Source organism: Vigna umbellata, chromosome 5 (assembly GCF_029865625.1).
Source record: "Vigna umbellata cultivar VRB3 chromosome 5, Vumbellata_1.0, whole genome shotgun sequence".
NCBI lineage: Eukaryota > Viridiplantae > Streptophyta > Magnoliopsida > Fabales > Fabaceae > Vigna > Vigna umbellata.
The window spans coordinates 58,351,023-58,377,875 of record NC_142169.1 but is presented as its reverse complement, the minus strand read 5'-3'; the positions used below and the strand labels follow the sequence as shown (position 1 = coordinate 58,377,875).

At 27.8% G+C, this 26,853-nt stretch overlaps 1 protein-coding gene across 1 annotated transcript; it reads right to left on the bottom strand.

The window, feature by feature from the left end:
- Positions 1–12,679: 12,679 nt before the first annotated feature.
- Positions 12,680–17,797, bottom strand: LOC148198729 (uncharacterized). The gene is made up of 10 exons (XM_088115902.1): positions 17,782–17,797; positions 17,223–17,512; positions 16,665–16,719; positions 16,498–16,561; positions 16,226–16,271; positions 16,030–16,128; positions 15,737–15,805; positions 15,486–15,645; positions 15,161–15,264; positions 12,680–14,783 (listed from the first exon to the last, which is right to left on the bottom strand). The coding sequence occupies exons 1-10, from the start codon at positions 17,795–17,797 to the stop codon at positions 13,257–13,259; spliced, it is 2,430 nt and encodes an 809-aa protein (XP_087972028.1). The 3' UTR covers positions 12,680–13,256.
- Between the last annotated feature and the right edge of the window lie 9,056 nt (positions 17,798–26,853).

Below are 26,853 nucleotides of genomic sequence, written 5' to 3'. Positions count from 1 at the left end.
CTCACAAATGATTTAATTATTCTAATTTCAAATATATTTACATAACATTATTAAAGTTAATCACGATTTCTAATATAAATGTGAAACTTGTACAAGAAAATTAGAGAAGAAAAATATAATTAAACTTACACTCACATTATACAAAACCATTTAATTTAGAAAGTTGTAATAATTTAATTAAGAATATGATAATACTTATAATCATATCTACAATTATTTTAAGAATATTTAGAGGGAAACTAATATAAAGACGGACTTAATAATTGGTGGGCATTAGTTCTCACCTACCATTCATGAATGTGAAAGTTTCAAATGCACTCAATATACACAAGTTTTTTGTGCATAAAGTAGTGTAGACACAATCTTATAAATATTTATAAATCAAATTCTGCTGCGCCGGTGCTTGCTTCGTCCACTTTCCCTTTCCCTTATTCAACCTAATTGCCCAACAATTCTACCAATAAAACATATTCTTGTCGAGTAAATAATCACCCTCATCAATGCTTCTTTCAACCATTAATTTACATGAAAATCTTAATAAATCATTTATTAGTTAACACAATCATCTTTCATAAATTAATTTAGATATTTATTCTATTATGATGTATAAAAATAATTATCAAATAGCTTTTTAAGTTTTATTCAACTTTAAAAAACACGTTATGAGGTTTGCACTATTATAATGTGTGGCTTTAGTAAATGTCAAATTTTCAATATAATAAAAGCTAGATGTAAAAGAGCGAGACTACATATTTATGATTCATTTGAGAGTTATTTTTATGTTAAGAGAAAATATATTTTAAATTTAACTTAACAAATAGTACTCATTCAACTATATAATATAATTTGACAAAAGTATTTTTTTAAAATTCCAAATTAGTGATTGCAGAATTAGTTACTAAATTTTATATATTATAATAAAAATATTCTATTGAGATAATCGTGGGAAACTGATACTAACAACTATCAAATTATACTCTCTTTTACAGATTGTAATATTATGGATTAATAACAAATGTTAGAAACTAGATCATAAAATAGGAAAGGGTAATTATTTGAAAAGAATCAAATCAATCAAAATTTCAAAGACGAAAATGATTTTTAAAAATATTGATTTTCTTAAAAACAAACAACTAAACTGAGAACCTAAATATACATGAAAAAAAAAAATATATTATATATTTTATTTGCAATCTTTTTATAAAATCATTGCAGAACATTTATTGATTTTTTGTTGACTAAAATTCATTTACAAATATAGCATACTACTACTTCTGATATATATATATATATATATATATTTTCAATTACTTTTTTTATTGATAATCCGGTTTTAGAAGAACAAATCTATGAGTCAGGTGTTAATTAAGATATTAATAATCTTTGTTGGAACTTGTTGATATATAAAAATAAAAGATGGGCTACATAGTTTGAATGGTCAATTAATTACCCTATAACAACTACCATATCCTAAGCACCAATCACGCGGTTGCTTGTTGGTAATGTGCACTTCAATTGATTAATATTATTTATTGTTATTACAATTACATGATGTACTTAAAATCAGTAATGAATCAAAAAGTGTGATTAAGAAACAAAAAGTGTATAAGAATTCTACTTAGAATTTAATTAACGGAACCTACTTATATACATGCACGATTTGACTTTGTTGGTAATTGACAATTAAGCCTCCTCGTTAGATTCTTTTTAATTATTTATACGATATATTATGATATAAAGAAAATTACACTTTATATAATTGATAACCTACGGTCTTCAACATTACCTTCTCTTTTACATTATTTACACATAGAACTTTAGAGTCATGAGAGATTATCTCTTTGTTTCGTCTCATTAATCTAATACAAAACTTAACACAACCAAACAACCAACGAGAATTACGGAAGTAATGTTTTAAATAAATAGACGTATTTTACAAGTAACTTTGGTAATGATTTTAAATTATAATATGTTATCTTTTAAAAATTATATTAATCTATTTGTAGACTCACAGTTACCACTTTTACATACCAATCACATGTTTAGTTCTTAACCATTCACATAAGTGATTACGACATTAGCAAGATGGCTTTCAAATTCTAACCTATTATTATTCTTATTATTATTTAACTATGTATTGGTTTTGATTATGATTAATCTAGATCAAAGAATTTAGTTAATCATATTTAATTATGGATCACCAATTTTGGTTAACCACTTTTCTTTTAATTTGATATTTGTGAAATTAAAAGAAAAAAAAAGTTGAAGGGTTATACCGGAGGGTTTTTCTCTACACTACTCCTCATTTATCTTCGCACTCTCACGTTTTTTAAAATTCCAAATTATTTTTTATATTTTAAAAAATTCTACATTTTGTTTTTCAACAAATTTCGAAATTTATGAAAGAAAAAAAATCCTTCAATAGATTTTGAAATTTGTTTAAAGATTTTTTAAGTTTTTAACGAATTTTGAAGTTTTTTGATTTAAAAAAAAAAAATTTAACGAAATTTCGAAATCTTTTAAAAAATATATTTCTAAATACAGAAGTTTAGGAAGAAAATGGGAGAGGTGCATAAAGTAACGTTGCACAATCCGAGAGAAGCCCAAGATTTCAAGAAATAGGCCCATAATAAGGATATTAAAAAATATAGTAGAAAAAAAAATATATGCATCACTGGTCCGAGAAGTGGGGTAGGTGAAATTTGAAATATCTCTTGAGTTTCTTTGTGTCTTATTTTTATTGAGCTTTCAAAAATATACTAATGTATATTAATGTTTTTGTTTAAAATATATTCAATTTTTTAATATACTAAAATTAGTGTATTTTGGAAACAGAAAAAAAAAATACAAAAACGAAACAATAAAAAATTTGGATTCAGATTTGATATCACGTTCTCACATCTATATAGTAAAAAAAAAAAATTCGTCCTCACTTTCATACTTGTACGAAATTTTTACTTCATCATCATCTTCAATAGAAACGGAGTACACGGACACTCATGTAAGCTCATTTACTCTTTTAAATATTAATTAAGTATTATTTTTTATCAAAAATAAAAATCATAATAAAAAAAATATTATTAAATATTTAATATTAAAAATATTATTTTTCTTTAATTATAAAAAGTAAATCATAATTATATAAATGTCAAATAATAATTAAATAAATACTAAATAATTATAAAAATTAGTAAAAATGATACAAATTTAGGAAACTAAGGATAAAATAAAGTTAAAATAAATTTAATAGATAATATAATAAATTAAATATATTTTAATAATTTAAAACGAAAACAAACATAAAGATTGAGACAAGTCTTAGATGGGAGAATGGACAAAAATATATGTAAATTCATCACTATTTTCATATTCAAATTATAAAATTTGAATATTATCCATATTATAGACATATCTAATTAATAAATCTATTTTTCATCTCTATTTAATAATATAATCAAAATATTCAATAAAAATTGTGTATTTTTAACATGTATATTTTTCAGTATAAAAAAAATAATTTAATCATAATAATAATATAACGTGTTAAATATCTTTTAGTTTCTAAATTTTGATAAGAAATTAATATTTCTGTATGTTTCAAACTTTAATTCTTGATTTTTAAGTTTTGAAAATAAACAAATATATTTTGCTTAACTCAGCTGTCTTAAATTCTTTTAAGACAAATGAAATGATGCTTGAGATTTGTAACATCCCAAAATATAGTAATTACCATAATTTAGAATTAATTACAATTAACAATAAATAAGCAGTCTTTACATTAATAAAGCAGAGTTCAAAAGCCGAACGACTTGGATAATAAAAATAGCGTACGCTTAAACAGAAATGGAAATCATTAGGACGAACGGCTTTACAAAATACATAGCCGAACGTTCAAACTACTCTAACATTTAAACGAGCGCTCTAAGGCTCGGCCTTCACTTCCACTTCTACCTGATTTGCTTCATCCAAATTTTCTTCTTCCAGCATCTGCTCAAGGGATGCTCCACCATCTGCTCACATCCACAACGGATGATCATTGCATTTTGACAAGACGGAAGGTACATGGACAGTAGACAACACAATGGAAATGCAAGGGTAAGCTTATAATATTTAATTCATACGTTCAGCATACACATTCAACATATCAATGCACACGTATAACTTACACTTTAACATATTGGAATATAGAAATTTTTATAAATATAAAAGACGACCGTCCGGACTGTATGAACCGTGTAGCTACAGGCGTCCTTGCACCCGAGTGATGTAGTAACTGGGATACCCTCAACAGCTGCCACTCGAGGTTAATCCTTCGCCCCTGCTAAGTGAGGGATACGAAAGACCTCCTGCCATTCCCACACATGACTACTCCCTTCTACATGAAGATGAGCATCACGGAATATCAGGATGGACCAAACCAGCATTAGCTAACCATAGTCATACTTTACCAATTCAATCTTTCAATATATATATATGAGACGTTCCTCCCTGGAACGCTCGTCCAAAATCCAACATCATAAATTCAGTTCTCATAGTGTCCACACTTTAACTTATCATATTTCATCATCTTTCACATCATTAGGTTCAGGAGTCAAAAATGACGAACGTTCAGTCCAATGAAGGGTGAGGACGAACGTCCAAATGAAGTTACTGGATAATCAGTAAAAATATATAACGAACGTACTTTCTGTTTGACCAATTAAATGAACTGACTCAACTTTGAAGTGTACTGGTACTTAGAAAAATATTTGGGATAAAAACTTGCACCAGATTTAATGCACAATGGAGGATCAAGAACACTTAGAATTATTTTTGAAGAGACTTGCATATGAAAACCACTGCCAGGAATGGAACGAACGTAAAGAAAATTGAATATTTAATACTTTGGACGAACGCTGTTTTATCAAATGAGTATTCAATTAGAACGAACGCTTGGTCTGAGACATTGCGCAATTTAGAACGAACGCTCGTTATAAGACCGAGCGCTATTTTAGGACGAACGCTCGACATAAGGCCGAACGCTATCAAAGACGAACGCTCGACTTAAGGTCGAACGCTATCAAAGACGAACGCTCGACTTAAGGTCGAACGCTATCAAAGACGAACGCTCGACTTAAGGTCGAACGCTACCAAAGACGAACGAACATTCGTCATAAGGCCGAACGCTATTACGAACGAACGTTCGACATAAGGCCGAACGTTCTCTTTTCAGCATTGTTTAATTTAAGGCGTACGACAACTCTACGTTGAGCCGAACACTCAAACATAGTAACTCAATAAGGACGCTCGTTCTCACACCGAATTCTTCCCAAATGAAAGAATTCAATTCTAAGCCTTTGCAGGGAAACCGAACGGTATAAGACCGTACGGTGACGAGTAGGGATGGCAACGGGTCGGGTCGGGCACAGATAGTGCCTACCCGCAACCCGACCCGACAAAAAAAAATCCACCCGCTACCCGACCCGCTACCCGCACGGATATCCGCTTAAAAAATATCCGCGGGTATTTTAAAACCCACGGATATCCACGGATACCCGCAAATATTAAAAAAATATATATTTTAATAAATTAATAAAATAAAATTTAAATAAAATTATAAAAAATATATAAAATATAATATAAATTAAATTAAATATAAATTTTAATTAAATTTAATATTGTAAAATATAAATTAATGTTAATTTTAATTAAATTTAACTTAATAAAATATAAATTAAATTTTTATTTTTATTTTTTGCGGGTAGCGGGTATCCGCGGGTACGGATAGTATAATATCCGCACCCGACCCGATTATAAGCGGGTATTAAAATATCCGCTACCCGCGGGTTGCGGGTAGTAAATATCCGCGGGTTGCGGGTAGTAAATATCCGCGGGTATCAACTATCCGTCGCGGATTTTATCCGCGGATATCCGCGGGCGCGGATTTTTTTGCCATCCCTAGTGACGAGCGTTAATTATCATAGGGACCTTCTCAGATACAGATTTTTCAACCTTACAGGATTCCAGATTTTTCCAACTTATCTTAACTCAATATTTCTCATATAATTCACACTTTGTAATTTTAAATCAACACAATTTCCAGACTTTATACAATTCACATTAATCCTTCACATTCATACGTATCAAATATACTCATACATCACAGCCAACACATATTCCATGCATCCAGTTCAATCAACGTTCATTCATACATGCTAAAATCAACATATTTATCATACATACAATTCATATCATACGTTCATGATTCATACAAGTATAAATTAAATTTATAAGCTTCCCTTACCTGGATAGCAGTGTACGCCCTAAAATATGATTTCCACACGTTCAACTACAGTTCTTCTATACGCAACAGCCCCTTAAGTTCCTTCTACTCAATCTAACCACTTGATCTAAACACCCATAACCAGAATTTATTCAGATACAGTCCATGCATAAACCGAGAGCATGGTTTCGCATAAAACCCTAATGGACAGCTACTAAAGAGAGGAACTTACCAGTTGGATTCCAGTTCTGTTCGGTCCAAAAGGAAGACCACAGCTGGATGAATGTTCCTACGGTGCTGAAAATGGGTTTGGAGAAGTAACGTAAGATTAACAGTAGAGAGAAGTTGGAAGCTTTAGAGAGAAGATGGAGAAAATGGAGGTTTGGGTTCAGAGGAAGACGAAGAGTGCGTGGTGCAGGTGAGAGGGTTTTCTGAAAATCCAGTTTTGTGAAATTCACGTTCGTTTGAGCGAACGTACCCCGAGCTGACACGTGCCCACTAAATTCTGAACTGGAAGCTTCTTTTGCAACACGTGGCGTGTGTGCAGGTGAAGCCATGTGCGTTTTCAGAGAATGATGGGCGTGGTTTCAGTGGATGTCAGAGAGTTTATCAGATTTGAAAATGGGTTTTAAAATGAGATAAGAATGGATTGAGGGGTGTATTAATGGTGATGTGACAGGTAATTACAGAGTAATTTTCAGGGTCTCACAAGATTTGTGTTTGTATTGTTTATATAACACAATAAAATTTAAGTAGTTGAATTAAGAAAATTACAATCATATTTAACCATAATCAATCATATATTTTAGTCTTTACGGTTAACCTATTATCTAAATTAGTACCGTTGTGTTTTTTTTTTCGTATTAGATGCTAAAAAACTATATACGAATTTAAATGAGTTAAAAGGCAAAATTAATCATTTATAAAAGTATAAATAAAATTAAAACCAGTTAAAAAAATCTATAAAACTAAAATTTGTAACTTTATAGGCGGGGACTAAAACGTTGAAGTGATGAAAATAAAAAGATAATGAAACTCTTGTATTCTAAGGAGATGATTATTAATGGGGACCAGTTTTATGATAGAAATTTAATGTATACTTGATTTCAGATAAAAAATTAAATTGACTTTAATTAAAATAGAAAGAGAAAAAAAACTTAGAAAAGAAGTGACAAATATATTAATATTATATTTTAAAAAAATAGAAAGGGAAAACTGGTTTAGCTATTTTAATTAAAATAAAATATAATCTAAATTGTGGAGAGGAAGGTATTTACTAGTGAAGGTTACTTTTTACACTGTGTTCATTCAATGTAGTGAATGAAAAAATAGCCCACTTAATGATATATTAAAGAAAAAATAGCTCATTTAATAATATAATGAATAAAAACATGTGCTCATTAAATAATGCAATGAAGGAAGAAAATACTTCGTTTAATAATACAATAAATAGAAGAAAAAAATAGCTATTTAAAAGAAACGTTTAATAATACAATAAATAGAAGAAGAAATAGCTATCTTAAAAAAGTTAGATATTTTGGAGGTCTCTAACTTTGGTCACTTGTCTCAAATAGTTTCTTCCAATCTTTTATCATATTTAAATTTTTACTTTTGAAAAATTTAAATAATTAATTATTATTATTATTATTACCGTATGAATACAAGTATCATCCGTTCATAGTTTTTTCGATTATTTTAAATATTTTTTATTTATTTTTTAATTAAATTTTTGTCACATATCAAACTCACATTCTATCACGTGACAATTATAAATGTAACACTGACAATATCATATATTATTGTTTCTGTATTTTTATTTTCTCTCAATTTAGTATTATTATTTTTTAAAAATTAAACAAATTTATCCCTGTTTAAATTCAAATAAAATTTAATTTGTATATAAATCTTATATAAATATTTTTATTAAATATTTTTAACCATATTATGTTTATTTATATTTATATTTAGTTAATTATATAAATATTAATTATGCTATTTAAGTATACTTATAAAAGTTTAAAAAAAATATTGACATGCTGATTTGAATTTTTCAAATAACCTAACTCAGTTGAACAAATTATTAATATAAATTTCATTTTTTTAAATAAAACATTGAAGAAAATTTCCATGGAAACCATAATTAAAGATAGTTTCACTTATTTTTTTCTTTCATTTTCTTCTACATTAATTAGGAGTTTCACCGTATTATTTTTAACTTTTATAGATATATTTAAAGAACTTATTTAACATTTATATAATTAACTAAATATAATTATAAATAAATTTAATATTGTTAAAAGTATTTAATAAAAATATTTGTATAAACATTTATATAGAAATTAAATTTTGTTTTAATTTAAGATGGGACAAAATTATTTACTTTTAAAATAAAATTAAAAATAAATTGAGACAAAATAATGACACTATCAATGTCACATCATATTATTATTATTACGTGACATTTAGTTTAACATGTGAAAATTTTATATTTAAAAAAAATAAAAAATAAAAAAAATAGTTATATAAAAAAAGGACAACGCATTGGTGTTAGTATGATACTAATGCAAGGACCTGATTTTATTTTTTTAAAATAGGGTTAAATATGTTTTCAGTCCCTAAACTATTCACCGTTTCTGGTTTTCGTCCCTCTTTCAAAGTAAGGTACAATTTGATCCTCATTCTTTTCGAAACGTTCGTTTTAGTCCTCGGAATTTTGGTGTTAGTCCTCCTCTGTTGCTAAATGAGGACCAAATTTTTAAACAGTGTTTAGTTTTCGAGGACTAAAACGAACGTTTTGAAAAGAATGAGGACCAAATTGTACCTTACTTTGAAAGAGGGACGAAAACTATTTAACCCTTTAAAATAAGAACTCAGTTAAGATAAAATAGATTGAAATGTTAGTCACACTTACAAAGTTCGGGACTAAATTGATATAAATTTTTAGAAATAGACTCATTCCAATTTTTACCGAGAGTTAAAAGACAAAAATATATTTAATTATTTTAATATAAATATTTGTATAACATTTATATAAAATTTAAATTTTAAAAAAAAATTATTTCATTTAAAAAAATAAATTAAATTTAGACAAAATAAAAATAAAATAATTAAATTAAGATTAGGACAACAACATCTGCTTTAGTTTGCGACGTTAATATTTTTATTTTTATTTTAAAATTAAAAATAAAAATAATAGTATTAATACAATACTAATTAAAAAGCTGGAATGTATCAAACTTTTCAAAACAAAAATTGAATTGAAATGTATAAAAAAAATGAATCCATTTAAATTTTTCTTACAAATATATAGACAAATGAAATTATTTAAAGAGATATTTAAATTAAAAGATAAATGTAACTTACTTTCTTGTTAGAGGAAGGTATTTCCCAGTGAAGGTGGGTTTGTGGGTGGGCCAAACGAGGCATATTTTACATTGTATTTATTTAATGTAATAAATTAAAAACTTTTTAATAATGACAAAGAAAGCTATTTCAGTTATATCTGTACTTATTATACAAGGTTTTTTTTGTCTATATTCATTTTTTAATTTTATTTTTTAAATAATTTTTAATTAAAATAATTATCTATACCCGTATATAAAAAGATTATTATTTTTGTGTCCACATTTATTTTTTAAATATTTAAAATTTCTAAATTAAAATAATTATTTTATTAATTTTATCTTTTAAATTATATTTTTTTAAAATTTAAATATTTTTTATTTGATTATTTTTTAAACTTAAAAAAATTTAACTAAAAAATGATCTAAAAAATAAATTAGAAGTATTTATAATAAAATTATAAAAACAATTTATATTTATTTTTATATTAATAATAGTTTTTTATTTTTATTGTTATAAAAGAATACCGTTAATGAATAGAAAACGAACTCATTAAATAATATAATGAATGATAAAAAAGCATATTTATCCTAAACGTCGAAGAGGAAGGTATTTACTGGTGAAGGTTAGCTTTTGAATAGGGTAGTGTGGCGCTTCATAAAATAGCAGTAAACTTTACCGTTACCTTGTGTTCATTGAATGAGTGAGAAAATAGCTCATTTAATAATATAATTAATACAAAGAACTCATTCAATAATATAATTAATACAAAAGAGCTCATTCAATAATATAATGAATAAAGATAGAAATCATTTAATAATGCAATGAATTCGTATCATGCCTTTTAATGACTATACAGAGAAATATATTAATCCTGATTTATTAAAGGAAAAATATTCATAAGACGTTTCAATAATTTATGATAAATTTAAATATATTAAAGTTAAATTAATTTCATATTAAGTTATTTATTTTGTTGAAATATTTTATCCGGATAAAGACAAATTAAATGTATTAAATTGTAATTAATTAATTTAATAAATATTTTTATTATCAGTATGATAAAAGTATTCGAGATATTGTCTTTAAAAAAATTAAAAAAGAAATATATATTTAAATTGTTTTGATTTGTAAAAACGATATAAATGATCAAATATAATAAAACAAATAAATGAAAAAATTAAATATCAAACTATTTTCAATAAATTTAAAATATTATTGATAAGCTTTTAGTTTATGCTATTTTTTGTTAAAGTTTTTCAATGTTCCGTCAATTGATATTGATGAACTTTTTTATAAATAGGATTATTTGTTCAACATTGTTAGTTAATTTCCTTTCTAGTCTTAGATAAATGTCGGTTGGAATTTCTTACCAATTAATATTAATGGAAAAAATCTCAATTAAAGTTTGTTAAAAGTTCATATAATCAACGTTAAAATCAAAAAGAAAATCTTTGCAAACTATTGTTAAAAATAAGATTAATATTAATAATAAAAAAATAGGTTTAATAATACATATGTTCCTAACTTTTTTTTACTTTTCTTAAATAGGTCTCATACTTTATTTTTATCTTAATCGGGTTTTTACAAATTGACATTGTATCACATGACAATAACAATATAATATGACACTTGTCAGGCTATGTTGCATTGGATTTGTCTCAATTTCGTCTATGTATGTTTATTTTGTCTTAATTTGATAACAATTAAATATATCTATAAGAGTTAAAAGAAACAACATGACATGTTGGTGTAGTTTTTCAAATGATGTGACTGAGTGAACATGTAAAATTATTTAAAGAACATAATTAACATTTACATAATTAACTAAATATAAATATAAATAAACTTAATCTTGTTAAAAATATTTAATAAAAATATCAATTTGAATAAAAATATTTGCAAAATATTTATATAAAATTACATTTTATTTGAATTTAGAGAGGAACAAAATTGTTTAATTTTTTAAAAAAGACTAAATTGAGACAAAATAAAAATAGAGAAGACCAAATTGAAACTAATGTAATGATGTCGTAACAATGTCATTGTCAGATAACAATATGTTAGTTTGACACTTAAATTAAAAATAATAATTTTTAAAAATTTAAAAATCATGAACTCAAACATTATAATCTTTTTAATATTGTTAATATGGAAGTAACCGAAATGACCTAATTGTTCTAATTGCTCTAATTTAAAAAAAAAATAAAAACTCAATTAAGACACAATAAATGAGAACCTACATGAAAAAATCATCAAAAATATAGAGATTAAACCAAAATATAACTACAAGCATAAAAAAATAACAAATATCAATATTTAAAAAATAGTTTCACGAAGAAATTTTTAATTAATATTAAATTAAAAATAATATATCTTTTTTAAATATATTATATTATTTTTAATCTTTAATTAATTTATTATTATTTTTTATTTATATTTTCGACTTAATTTATATTTTTTTCAAATAAATGATCCTATATATATTCAACACAATATATATAGTTTTCACCGTATTCAACCATCTTCGTAAAAAAAACAGTAATTCTAACAAATTAATTAAAATTTATTAAAAAATTATAATTGATATCAATCTAAAAGTAATTATTTTAATAATGTTTTAATATTTGTTAAATCGATAAAGTCTCAACTAAACTAAGAATTGAAAGAGAAAATACAAAGAAACACCACTTAAATATAAGAATAGGAAAATTATTAAATCTTTACTTTCTTTTAATTTAATTTGATTTAAAATTTAACTTACAATTTTGAGATTTTATTTTTTACATTAAATTATTATCTAAATATAGTAATATACAGGTAAATTTAATTTATCACATTAATTAATTGTTTTTCTTATGTTTCATTTTTTTTCTATCCAAATAATTAGCTTTCATTTTTTTTAATATTTTTTCTTCACTTCTTCAAATCTGCTTCCTGATCCAAACACACCCTAAAAAATATCACGAGAGCCTTCTTTTGAGTTATTTTAAGCATCCTAAAGCTAGATGATCTTGGCTATAAATACAGAAGCTGCTCTTAGTTATGAAAACCAGATTTGAGGTGAATAGGAACTATATTCTGTTCTAGAAATGGTCATAGGAGGTGCAAATAAACTTTTGTGGAGGAATGGCTCTTCAGACAAATGAGAAGAGTCTCCTCTACAGCTTCTTTGGTCCTATGATTTAGTTGTCTTTTTTTTCTTGTAGTCTTTCATCAATACAAATAATTCAGTTCAGTGAAATTATATTTTTGCTGTCAAAAAATGAACTTAAATTATATTCGATTTACATTTCAAACCTTATTTTATCAATTGAATACATTTTTTTTTTCACACACGAGTTCAAATCATTATTTGTGTGCATAAATTGTTTCTACTGTTATTTTTCTTAAATTGGATTCTCGCAAAATCTGAACCAGTGTATTATTGTACTCAAAAGAAATTTTCTGCTGCAATTTTCATCGAACATGTTCTGTACAACAAACAAACAGTTCCATTTTCCAATTCAAACATTTAAAATTGTCTACAACTCATCAATAGGCAAATCAACGAACTCAGCTGCAAATTATAGCAACTATTTGACGAAATTCAAAAAGGATTTTACTCTTGCATGCATACTTTTAACAGAACAGTATTATAGATGCATTGTACTTAAAGCTCAAGATCTAAGTTAGGCAGCTGATCATCGTACCAAGGAAGCTGTGGAGGAGCTTCCTCTGGTTGGCCTGTAGTAGCACTTCCTCCTCCACAAAAGTTTATTCCACCTCCTAAGGCCATATGTGGAGGTGAAACTGCATTTTGTTGTTGTGGAGGAGCTGGTATTTGAGTGTTCATTTGACTAAGTGCCTGCATCTGCATGTCAGCGAAACCTTGAGTTGATGGTGGAGTGAATGTTGCAGCTTGGTGCATGACTTCTTCAAAGCTTGCATTCATTGGCCAAGTGTCATCGATAAAGTTTTGAGGGTCCATCATGGCTTGGAAGCTCATTGGCTGATGTGAGGTGTCAAAACCATACAGTAAATTGTTTGAGTCATCGGCAAAATTTGCTTCTAGGGAAGGGAAAGCCGTTGACCCTGCTGAGAGGTTATTACATGGAACTGACTCTCCTTGCATTGGTTGATACAAAGGAGAAAGCATTGAGGTATTGAGGCTAGACATGGAATCTGCTGGCCATGGCTGGTGACGTTCTTGCATAAGAGGTACCTCTGCAAGGTTGTTACTAGGCCTTCCATACATTGAGTCTCTTGCCTCTGACTGAGGCTTAAGACGCAGATCTACCAGATTAATAAAGTCATCTGGCCTTGGCTGGCGCACATGAGATGACTGAGTGATGTTTTTGCTTGATATGCAAGAAGTTGGATTTTCTTGCATTGATTGGTACAGAGGGAGGTTATTGCTAGGCAATGTCACGGTGTTTTGTATCCCTGGTTGTTGCATCATTGGTAACCCAAAAGGGGTATTCCCACTGCTCAATGATGTGGATCTCATTGGCCTTGGCTGAGGTCCTGAAATCACACATGTTGGATGAACAATGGGAGGCAAATTCCTTGAGCTTCCTGCAGAAAACATGTTTGGCATGTTTGTGGAGGTATTCCACTGTATTGTATTATCACTGCTGCTGCTGTTGTTAACTCCTAATCTGTATCTGTTATAATTCTCTTGAACAGGTTTAAGAAGAGAGGACAGATTCTCAACTGGGGCAACCATTTTTCCCTTTGCGAGGGTTCTAGCGTCCATAGTTTCATTTGCATTGGAGCTCCCCCCTTGCCCATTCTCAAAAAAGATGTTGCTCAAAAGAGCAGCAGCACAAGCTTGCCAATTTTCATTTGTAACGATCTTGTTTCTCTGATGAGGTTTATCCCCCATGCCAACTCTGCCAACATTATTGGTGTTGACAGTTCTGTTTTGCTGAACTGCAGAACCAGGAATAGTGAGTGGCCTATTATTGAATGATGGAAAGGAAAGAGGAAGGGTCTGAGCATTGAAAGAGACAGGATTTGTTGGTGCTTTTGGAGTTGGCTGGTGCATGCTCTGATTTCCTGACACATTTTCACTGGTGTTGAGTGGCTGTTCCTGAAGTGCTGCAAGTTTCTTAGCAGCAACCTTTTCAGCAACTGGTCCCAAGCCCTTCACAAACCGCAGAAGGCTTTCTTTGTAGTTAATTGCACTTTCATTCAACTGCAATACCAACATGCACTAGTAAAATTGTAATAGTTTTTATACAAAAAAATTTGTAACTAGGTGATGAAGATATACAGCTACATGGAAGTTGTATTATCTCATCAGTTGAAGAGTTATATGGGAGTAGTATAAGGAATTAATACTAGAGTATCATGTTTGTCTTTCAAAATTGTTGTCACCAAATGAAATTTTATATATAGCTTCTACAATCTTTAATAAGAAAGTTTTATGTGCTATTGTGATTCCACTTGCTGTACTACTTAATTCCACATCTACTGTGTTTTATGCATTTTCCAATTATTAATAATTTGCTGTTAGCATGTTTCAAATCACTAACATATATTGTGCATGTTTTGGGGGGGAAAAGAACTTACTTGAAAGTTAGCCTTCTTACTAGCATCTAGGACATCAGAAAACAAGGGCTTACTTGGAGGCCAATAAAAGTCTCTTTTCTGTGTTTCAGGAGAATTTGTACTCTCTGTATCAGAAGGAAAACACAATTAGTTGTTCGTATTCATTCAAACAAGTAAAAGAATAAATTAAAAAGTTAAAACAGTTACAATTTTGTATCACTGACATAATGAATAAAATGAGGACTAGGACTACATGAAGGCAAGGAACAAGTTTTTCTAAGATGTAGGCACAAAAACATAATGGGTAAGAATATATGAATGTTGAATGAAGAACACATTTTCATACCACTTTGTTTAGGAGCAACCCTCCTTGGAGTTCTTTGTTGCCCTTTTTGTGCCCTTGTATTTGGGCGTTTCTTGCTTTGTGAAAATTCTAGATTAAGATGTTGAGGGTGAACACTCAGAGCCTCAAAAGTCCACTTAGCATATCTACTTATATCTTCTGCCTGAAAGATATTAAGTTGAACAAAGATTATTCAAAATGTTATTAGGAATAAGCTTGAATAACTTGAACCTTTCTGTTTTATTTGGTCATACCACTTCATGGTACTTTGTTCTTTCAGGATGAACACTGGTTGCATTGGAGCATATTAGAAATATATCACGCTGCACATCATTGAAATAGAAATATGTCAGGAAGGGAAAATGTTTCACAACATGTACTAAATAAAGTGCTGAGATATGTTTGAAAAGAGGATTACAGACATGAAGCTAGATAACTTGGTCATATTATTCTAGATAATGTGAGTAGTGAAATTATGAACAACAGAGACAAAAATGAATATGCATAATGATTCTAAGAGTAACAGTTAGGTGGGATGATTTCAAACCTTGAACTGTTCAAGGTCTGTGTACATGCCCTCATGAAGTTTGGCCCTCATGGTAGCAAAATCCATTGGTTGCTTCACAATTTCATAGTAGTTATCCATCTTTCAAAGTAATTATTCAACATAAGTAACAAAACTCAATAATCAAATGAACAAAAGGTAATTCATTAGATCTTCAAATTAAAGGTAAACAACTAACCACGTTAGGATTAACTGGTTCAGCAAATAGTTCATCCTCGTCTCTCCTGCACATTTCAACAGTTCTATAATTATTAATACAAATATTTTCTGGTAAGATATTTATATAAGAAAAATTATCGAGATAGACTCGAGTCAAAATATGTAAGAGATGAACACCACTTTCAATCCAAATCTTTCATATATATTCAATTTTTTTATTTTTACTTAATGCATAACTTAAGCTCACACTTAGATTCATAATCTTCAATTATGAATATTTAAAATTTTCACCTTTGCAGAAAGTCGATAATTATCTGAAGGATATTCTTCAGTGGCATAGTGCTCAAAGACGAGTCTGCATGTGAAAAAGTACAGTAATTATTATTATAAGCACAATATTTGACAGTTGCCATTGCCAAATCTACTTGTTTCCTTCTTGAGATTAGTTATGAGCATACCATTTGTTCCTGAAGAACTTGCATTTTGTGATTGTCTTGCTATTTCCTGCATTGACTTTGATGTGGCAAAAGAGTAGAAAAAAAGTGAATTAACAGAGAAAATGCTGAGCATGTGGTTATATCAAATTTTCATTGTACACACAAATCAGAGACTTCGAGTTTGTCATGAGAAAAAGTACAACATCAATGATTATTTGGTACTTTAGCAAATTTACTAAAAAAGTTGATCAGAAATATATTGAACTAGTATTTATTATTGAAAAAAGTGGATGATGAAATTATTTTTTAAGAATAATGTGCATGGATAAAAAGGAATAAGAAAGAAATTAATCAACACTTCAAGTGCATGATCAATGACTTAAGAAATGTTATATCTCAATTTTGTAAATACTTTCATAAATAAAAAAAGTTATTTAAGTTAGACAAATAGTCTTCTAATATGTATCTTCATTCAAGAAATGTAATTTAATATATATATATATATATATATATATATATATATATATATATTGTTTTAAAAAGACACTAATAATTAAAAAAAAAAAAGAAGATACACACCTTGATTGAAGAAATTAATTGACAAAATTCTTTGTTCTTACGTGCCATTTTTGTTGAACCTTCATCATTATTAAAGTCACTTAATTCATCCCATATTTCCCTTGTTGCTTTTCCTTTTCCTTTGTTTTTTGCATCTTGGTTGATTGATTTGTTCTTCTTTTCCAAAGCTATGGCTAATTTTCTTTCTTTTTCCAGTTGCTTCTTCTCTTCCAAAGCAACAATTCTACTACTTCTTCTTCTGTCCATGTTTTCAACATCTTCTTGAAATCTTACATGTTTGTTTTTAGAACCTGTCCATATCAAGAAGACATTCATTTGAGAAGTTAGATTTCTTATTGTACATTCTATTGAGTAATTAGTTTCAATATGACTTTTTTCTTGAAGATTTAGTCAATTTTAATATAAAAAAAAGTATTTTATCTTTGATTTGATTGAAGATGAGTTAAAGTAGATACATTATGATGCTAATAAGAAACAAAACAAATATGAAAACGATAGACAATATGATATGATGTGAAGAAGAATAAAGAAAAATGGTAAATATTAATAATTTATTTACCATGTTCATATACCATTATTTATCTTAATACATTTACTAATTATAGTAAAAAGTTATATATATTTAAAGTAAAATTTAAATTTCAAGGATAAAAATATTTGTCAATTATTTGTTACTTGTACATGAATGATGAGGGCCAAAAGTTTTTTACTTCTATACTTTAATTTGGACATACATTGTCAATGTTAAAATTTCAACATATATATTCTCATTACGAGGAAGTTCAAGTAATCTCTGATTTATATAATATCCTATTATTTAGATACCACCTCTATTTTTTTTTATACTTTTTCATGAAAATTAAAGACAAAATAATAAATTTGATTTTTAACAAAGATTTCAAATTGTTGTCCCAAATACAAGTTGATTATGATTCACTTTCTTAAAAAAGATGGTAAACAAAATCTAATCATAGTCCTCACAGATCAAATCATTCATGTAATATAACAAAAAATAATTTCAGATTTTCAACAATAATTTTATTAAGTAGATGTCTTTACGAGATTTTAACGTATCACATTGAGTAAGAGATAGACATTTCAATTGAAGGATAAAAGTGTATTTAAACAATAAGATGTAGATGAATACAAATATATAATGTTATTAACTTTGATACTCATAAATATTTAGTTTTACTAACAAGAATTCAATTAATAAATTACATTTTTTATTGATGTGCATTCAAAAGAAATGAAAATATTTAAAAAGTAAAGTATTATTTATTTATAGAAATAGAAAAACAAATTAATGTTAATTAGAATTTAGTTACACATGTACATGAATACACAAAAACATGCATTCCTCCTCATATGCACGCGCGTGCGTACATCTCCTCGTATGCACGCGCGTGTATACCTACTTATGAAACTTCCTGAGTTATTAAATATCTTTGCAAGCTTGCACCCACTCACAAAACTTCCTGAGTTATTAAATGTTTTTTATTATACGAACAAGGACCCAGACACTACACATATATAAGTTATGACTAATATATATATATAATAATAATAATAATAATAATAATAATAATAATAATAATAATAATAATAATAATAATTTGGACATATCTCTAATCCATTTGAGATATCCAACACACATCCTTATGACAAAAGGTCCATGTACTCTAATTCAACCTCCATGTACTCTAATTAAACCTAATCCCTTATTGTTTGCAAAACCTTTCACTTCCTATGGTATTTCTTTTTTCATGAAAAGCAAACATGCAATGATAGATTCAGCCTATTACTAATATTTTGAATAGTTTTCTCGAATTCAACATGACTATGTTTAAGTCCTTTCTTAAAGGGAAATGACAAAAAAAAAATCCATATTATAGGTCAAATCATCCATCTAAATAAAAAAAAGAACCTTAGATATTTGAAATTTTGACAATTTCATTAGATATATTTTATATAATACCTCTGACTCGTCTTGCTGATGACAAAATATCTTAATTATAAAAAAGAAAGAAGAAAAATCTCACATAGATTAATAAAACCACTAAATTAGACAATTATATAAAATAAATTTAAATGTAATTTAATCTTGTAAAATCGATTTACAAAATAAAATTTTTACTCTAATTATATATCATAATTTGTTAATATAAGATTTTCAATAATAACATCTCTTAACAAAACTCGAGTGAAAAAAATGAAAAATAAAAGAATTAAAAGTCAATTAAAAATAATAATCAAAGAATTATATATACACACAAACATATTTTTTTTAAGAAAAAAATTATGTTTAATAAGAACTTGCATATAATTTAGGGGATAAAATGAGAACAAAAGGAAAACAACAACAATTTGGAAAACAAGTTGAAAATTAATTTAGAAAAAAAATTATATATATTTCGTTCAAAGAAAATCTCTAGCTAAGATTTTTATAGGATGTTTAAGAAACATACCCATGTTGTCAGATATCATCAACCTGTATAAAAAATAATACAAGAAAAAATGATTAGCAAAAAATAACACTAATTTTGAAGGCATATAGAAGGAAGGTGAAAGGTAAAAAATTAAGCAAAGGCACAGCAAAGAGAATAAGTAAGAAGAACCTATTCTTTTGAAAGCTTGAAATGTTCCAAGTTTCAGAAATCTCTAGTTTTTCTGAGCATGCAAGAACTTTAACACATTCAATTGATACCTTAGGAGTGTTGAGATAGACATTATTTATAAGTGATTAAAATGACTGGAAGTTAGTACCATTGTCGGTCATAGGTTCACTAATCGTATAACGTAAATTTGCCAGCTGGTTACTGATTAAATTCTCCATTCTAAAATATGTAAAAGTTTATATATTAAAATTTAATTCGTTTTAATAAAATAATAAAAATACTAAATGATTTATTTATTTATTTTAAATTTACTAGTTTTTAATCCAAACAACAATAAGGTGTGATTCAATCATATATATATATATATATATATATATATATATATATATATATATATATATATATATATATATATATAATTAGTGAAAATTTTTCGAATCTTTTCTAGCTAAAATTAAAACACAATTATTTAATTCTAGCTAAAACAAAATTTGAGAAAGTTTTCACTGCAAGAAAAGGTTTAAATAATAACTTATTTTAAAAATAAAAAATAAAGAGTTATTATAATGATTAATTTATATATCAATTTATAAATTAAAAATTATTAGTATATATTATAAATAAAAGTTATAATTGATTTACAAATTCATCAGTAAATTAGATTTTAACATTAGTTATTAAGGTTGTGGCTATCACATAAATTAATGTCCAAATGTACTTCTAATTAATTAGTGACCAATTTAAATATTAACTTTTTTTTATAGTCAAAACCTTAGTAATTAATATTAAAAACCAATTTAGTGACCAATTCACGACCCAACCATATTTTTTATATTTATAATAGAGACTATTTTAGGTACCAATCATTTTTAATTTATAAATTAATATATAAATAGGTAACTGTAGTGACAAATTGTTTTGTCTCTTGTTTCGGGTGTGGGGTCTAAAATTACAATCAAAATACTCCATGTTACACTTTTCTCCAAAACTCCTAACGTTGCCTTTATAATCTAGATAAAAAAGTTCTTTAAAGTCCTTGATGCTTTTGTCAAGTCGTATCGGGTACCTGTCAAAGGTACTTCAAAGCTCAAGTCCATTCAGTTATCAGTTTTAAATTCGCAATAAATGCAATCACATACCTCCTTATCTGAGATTCATATTTATAGGTTTCGAGATTGACTTATAATTAGCATAGACTTAATCATGGCCCAATAACTGGTAAACATACTTTATTAGTGATGTTTAAGGTATTTAAATGTTTTTAGTATTAAATCGTTCAATTATCAATCTTAAATTTGCAATAAATGGCCTTCTTATCTGAGACTCATATTTATAGGTTTCCAGATAGACTTATAATTAGCACATGCTTAATCATGACCTAATAATCAATAAGCATACTTTACCAGTAAACTTGATTGTTAGTGATGTTTAAGGTGTTTAAATGTTTTTGGTATTAAATTGTTCTGCCATCTCCAGAGTTTGACCGAGTGGTTGGTTATTCGAGCTCTGATGAATATTTCTTTATTATGAATCATTTGGTCAATAGTTGACCATACGATCAAACAATACATCTCCAAAATTAGGTATTATTTAAGTATTTTCTTGTAGTGATTGTTAATACCAATAACAATTCTATATTTTTTAATTTTGAGATTAAAAAATATCATGAAATTTTTAGTGTAAGAAGTTCTGTTTATTATTAATTTGTATTTTTTTCTAGTACTATTTTGTGACATCAGTACTAGAAAGAAGTGAGTTATATAAAATATAGTAAGTAAAAACTCAATTAATTAGCTTTATTTATTAATTAATATCATATTTAATTTAAAACTTTAAAACAATAAGTTTTATTTTGTTTATATGATATTCAACTTTCTCAATTGTAACAACATCTTTAATTTAAGACGTTACAATAACGAGTATACAAGTCTCCTTTCTTATATAATGGTCAACTTTCTCGTATTGAATATGAAACTTACACTCATATATTTGGATTTTCATCACATTATCATATGTAATAAAAGAAATAAACAAGCTTGCATTTTATTTCCTCTACAATACTAATATCTATTAACTACTTAATTATGTTTTAAATACTTTATTAATTTGAGTATTTTCAATTAAATCATTATTAAAAACTTTTATTCTATTAATTGTTCAAAATGTTTGTTATTTCTATCTAAATATTTTGTAGATTACATGATTGTAATTCTTGTTTTTAACTAACCAATCAACAATCAACTTGGGTCTTTTTTAACTAAATTTATTTTAACCATTAATCAACTTAATCTTGGACAAAGAAAGAGTGAATTAATTTTAGGTGATTAAAAATGGATGAAATAAGATGAGTGAGTTAGAGATGAGAAGATAGAAGTAATAGTCACAATTTTATATTGACAAATGAAAAATGGGAGTGATTTATGTGTATGTGTTCTATGTGGGAATAATGTTGAATTTTTCTATTTTTTCTTTCGTTGTTCTATTGCTATGCAGTTGTAGGAATATTGAAGGAAGTTGTTTAGGATTTGCAGTTTTTCTTTTGGATTTAATTGTGAAATTTGTGAAATTTCCTTGTAACTCTTTGCTTAAAATGACTTTTATTAATGTAATTATCATATAATTTTGAGGATGAGAAATTATAATAAATTTCAGGATTTAATTGTTTTTACTTATGGTGTTTTTTCAAATTAAGAAGTTGGTATGTATGACTGAAAAGTAATACAATAAGTATATGAATAATATTGTCTCTACTTTTTTGGTATTGAAACTTCTCAATATTCAAATAAGGAAGGGTAATGGATATAATACAACAAGTTCAATATATTAATTGACTTAAGGTGAATATTGATGGTGCAACTAGAGATTGTCTTGGTTTAGTTACATGTGTTGGTATTTTTAGAGGAAGTCGAGTTGAATATATGAGTAATTTCTTAACATTTATAGATGTGCATACTTCTATTTATGTGTTGAGAGTCATTTATGCTTTAAATCATGCTTCGAGGGAGGACTTTCATAGACTTCTACTTTGTTTTGGATTAATGAGTGCTTCCTTAGAGTACTAGAGAGAGATAATGTGTATGTTTGCATTTTTATGACCGTATGCAATTCAATGTTTTTCATATTTTTCGTGAAAAAACTATTGTAACGATAAGTTAACTAATTTAGTTTTTAGAAAATTACAAGTGTTTCAATGTTTTATTTTATATATTTATTTATATTTTTTTTACAATAGGTATAGTTTGTCTATATTTTATAAAATATAATTTTTACCATGGTTTAATGTGATTTTATGTTTAATATTCATTTATCTTTCTCTTTTTTATTTTAATAAATTTTCACGTAATAATAAATAATTGATGAAATTTAAATTATTAATATACTTAAAATATCAAAATTCATAATAATTAACTTATTTAAAATGTAATTTTTATCATGAGTTTAATATAATATCTTGTATTCATTTATATTTATATTTTTATTTTAATAAGTTTTGTAAATTTATTATGGATCTAAATAGTAAAAAATTACCTCTATAACATTAAATGGAAAAAAAATATAATTATTAGTGTAACATCCCAGATTATATAGAAGCATATAATAGTAAGTCCACATTTAAATAAAAGAGAACAGTTAGAGTAGACTGTAAACAAAGTAGTTACGCTTACAATCATCCCATATTAAGGCATAATTTAAAACTTACACGCAAGTAGAGTGTTTCAAAAGGGTAGGGATCACTGGGAAAATTCTTAACAACTAAATAATAATTCAAAATACAAGAAATACTAAGAGAGTCCTAAGGAGACTAAGCCGCAACATCACCTTCCTCCAAAGCCTGCTCCAGAGGCTCCTAAGGAGACTAGCTATTTCAACATAAGGCCCAACTGCCATATATTTTTAGGCCCTCTTGTAACGCCCCGACAACTTATAGGGAATATTGACTGCCCCCACACATCAACACGAAAGGTCACCCATCCCTAAATTACTTCAGGCTAAGCACGCTTAACCATGGAGTTCTTATGGGTTAGGCTACCGAAAAACAAATGCATTTTGGTGATATGAGTAACCAAATCAATCCCTTTAAGCTATCCTTCAACTGTATAGTGTCATACCTATACAATATCTAGTTCCCTCTCATTCCGGTGTATGTTCGATCTGTCCCTTCTACTGGAAACCTGCCAAGAGCCGCTCTTTGTTTGTGCCCCTTGCACTTCGTGCCTCTTGCACCGGTGATCACTCCCCGCCCAGTGCCCGGGTGTCACAATTAAATTTATATAATGATCTAAAATAAACAATAACTCTTACTTTTATTATCATGGTTGCCAAGTGAAAAAGTTATTTATATAAAAAAGTTCATCAGTGAAACAAAAATTCAGTTTGTTGTCACACCATTTTGACAGTCTAATTTTTGTACATGTATATAATAAAAGATTCAAGTAAATAATTATATAAAGTAAAATACTTTATTTTCTTTTTCTTAAGAGCTAAAGAAAATATATACGAGTATGTTTAAGTAAGTTTTTTCTTCCAAGACACTTCTAGAAGAAAAAATATATAATATTCTTTTATGAACTAAAATAAATTTTATGTATAAATTCAATATTTTTATAAAAAATAATACTAAAAATATGTTTAAAATGAGTTATTTAAAAAATTGCTTATAAATCAAATATTATTTTATTATAAATGTTATTTTTTATTAGTTAACTAAAACTAAAAAGAGTTATTTATAAAACGTAAGTAGTTACTTGCATTATTTAAATTTAAACATAAGAACATCTTAGTTAAAAATAAAAGTTTGAAAATATAAGATTTTTAAACTTGTTCCAAATGACTCATCAATATCTTTTATGAGTGTATTCTGTTTATTTTGAATGAAGAAAAACTTTTTGAAAAGTTACTTTTTAATGTTTTGGAGTTTTAAACATATTAGGAATTATTTTTAAAATTGAGGTTTTTACTTAGGTCAACTTACTTATGTTTGTTAATTATTTTAGTGTGATGTGTATTTTTATACGGGAGGAGTCTAGGATAATTCAGGTGGTGATGGTAACAATAAAAAAAGAGTTGAATAAAATTAAGAAACATAACATATTTTATATATATATATATATATATATATATATATAATATTAATGTGAACTATTAAATAAAATATAAATTCATAATTATAAAAGAATAATAAATAAAAACATTTAATTGTATTTAATACACAAATAATATTATATAATAATAAAAACTTAAAAGATAAATGTAAGTTGTAAAGATTGAGAAAAGAAGTCAGCTTTGGGGACTGGACACGTGGCATCAGAGGATAGGATGAAACATTATTAATAAAATAACTTATGTATAGAAACGTGGAATTCAAAGTTCCTTCCTATTTCCTGAGCAACCCAAACCTCACTCCTCAGACCTTTCTTCTTTTCTTGCTCCTGCCTTCTCTCTTCAATCTCTTCTCACTGAGCCATCAGATTGTTGATCAGGTAGTGCTCGAGCGTTCCCAGCGTAGAGGGCTCCGTTTTGAACCGATCATTTTCTTCCTTCTCACCGGTAAGTAGTTCTTCCTTTTCCTTCGTTGCCTTGGAACCTAGGGCATGCGACTCTACTGGTTGCATGTAACTAGAAACGCTTTTCTTTAAATCTTTGTCAAATTCTAGCTCTAAGAGTTGTTTTCTACCATCAATGTGGTGGTTTGTAGGGTTTGGTTGGGTCCTTGCTGTGTGAGGTACTATAGAGAAGCGTTCTTGTGAGCTGGGCAGTTCAACTCTAAGGTAAGGGGAGCTACCTGTTTGTTTGAATTTTTTTTATAAATGTGTATGCATGTTGAATGCTGAATTGGTGTGTTGTTTGGACTGCATTTTTGGTTTTAAGTATATTGGACGTTATGGACTGAAACATGTAGTTGATGAAACTGTAATGGCTTGCTTGTGAATTGAACTGGATGAACTTAATTACTGTAAATTGGACATGTAGGAAGTGTTTGGGGGTAAGATTTTCTGTTGTAGTATTCATTAGATAGACAGTTTAGCAATTAGGAAGTGTTTTAGGTCATTTGAGAGAAAGTGTGATAGTGATTATGAGCATATGAGGTCTAGAGTATTTTTGGAGGGTTAGGACAGTTTAAATAGGTCCAATGTGGCTTGCTAGGAATGTAAAACTGGTTTAGAACATGTTAAAAATGGTAGAATTGGATTTGAGCCCCTAAGTTGAGGAAATTAGTGTTTTAAGAAGGAATTTGGGTCTTAATCACTTAATAATCACTATAGGAATGTGTCAAATCAATTAGATAAGTTTAATTAGGTTTATATCACCAATTAGAGGTCTTAGAAGTTGGGGAAGATTGTTGGAAATGGTAAGAGGGTGTGAGTGTGCATAATTCTGCAGAACTGACATTCTGCAGATTATGCAGACTCGTTATGCGAATGATTTCGCATAGCGAGTCCCTGCAAGGGGTGCTCTCTGCCAGGGTCATTCGTTGTGCGAGTTGGTGCGCTTCGCGAATGACCAGAGAGTGCTGCTCTCTGCCTGGTGGATTCGCCTAGCGAATCTTGTCGCTATGCGACTGGTGGTGGCCTGGAGCCACTGCCATTTTAATTAGAAAAGTGAATGGGGCGCAAGGCGAGAAGGTTTGGGGGGTTGGTCTCGGTCTAGACTCTCGTTGTGCAACTTGGTAGCGCTATGCGAGAGACCTAATGTCTGTCACTTATGCGAAGTAATTCGCAAGGCGAGTATGGTGCGCTATGCGAGCCACTCTGGTTTCGCAATGTGAGAAGTGTGCACTATGCGAGAAACCCTGAGTTTAGTTGTTTAATTTCCTTTGGTTTTATGATTGATTAAGTGGGTTGTTACACTGTTTGTGAAGCATGCTTTAATATCTATGGCCTTATCTTATGGAGCCTAAACATGTATGTTGATTCTAATTAAAAGTATATGAGTTGAAAAGGAAAGTGGTATGATCTCAAGGTTGCAAGTATAAGTTTCAAAGTTTAGAATCTCTTGGTGAGATTCTTAGTTGT

Coding starts and splice junctions, on each gene's coding strand:
- LOC148198729 (XM_088115902.1), bottom strand. Junction 16,720..17,222: donor AATTAATTTCTTCAATCAAG/GTGTGTATCTTC, acceptor GCCACATCAAAG/TCAATGCAGGAAATAGCAAG. Junction 15,806..16,029: donor CAGACCTTGAACAGTTCAAG/GTTTGAAATCAT, acceptor AATGATGTGCAG/CGTGATATATTTCTAATATG.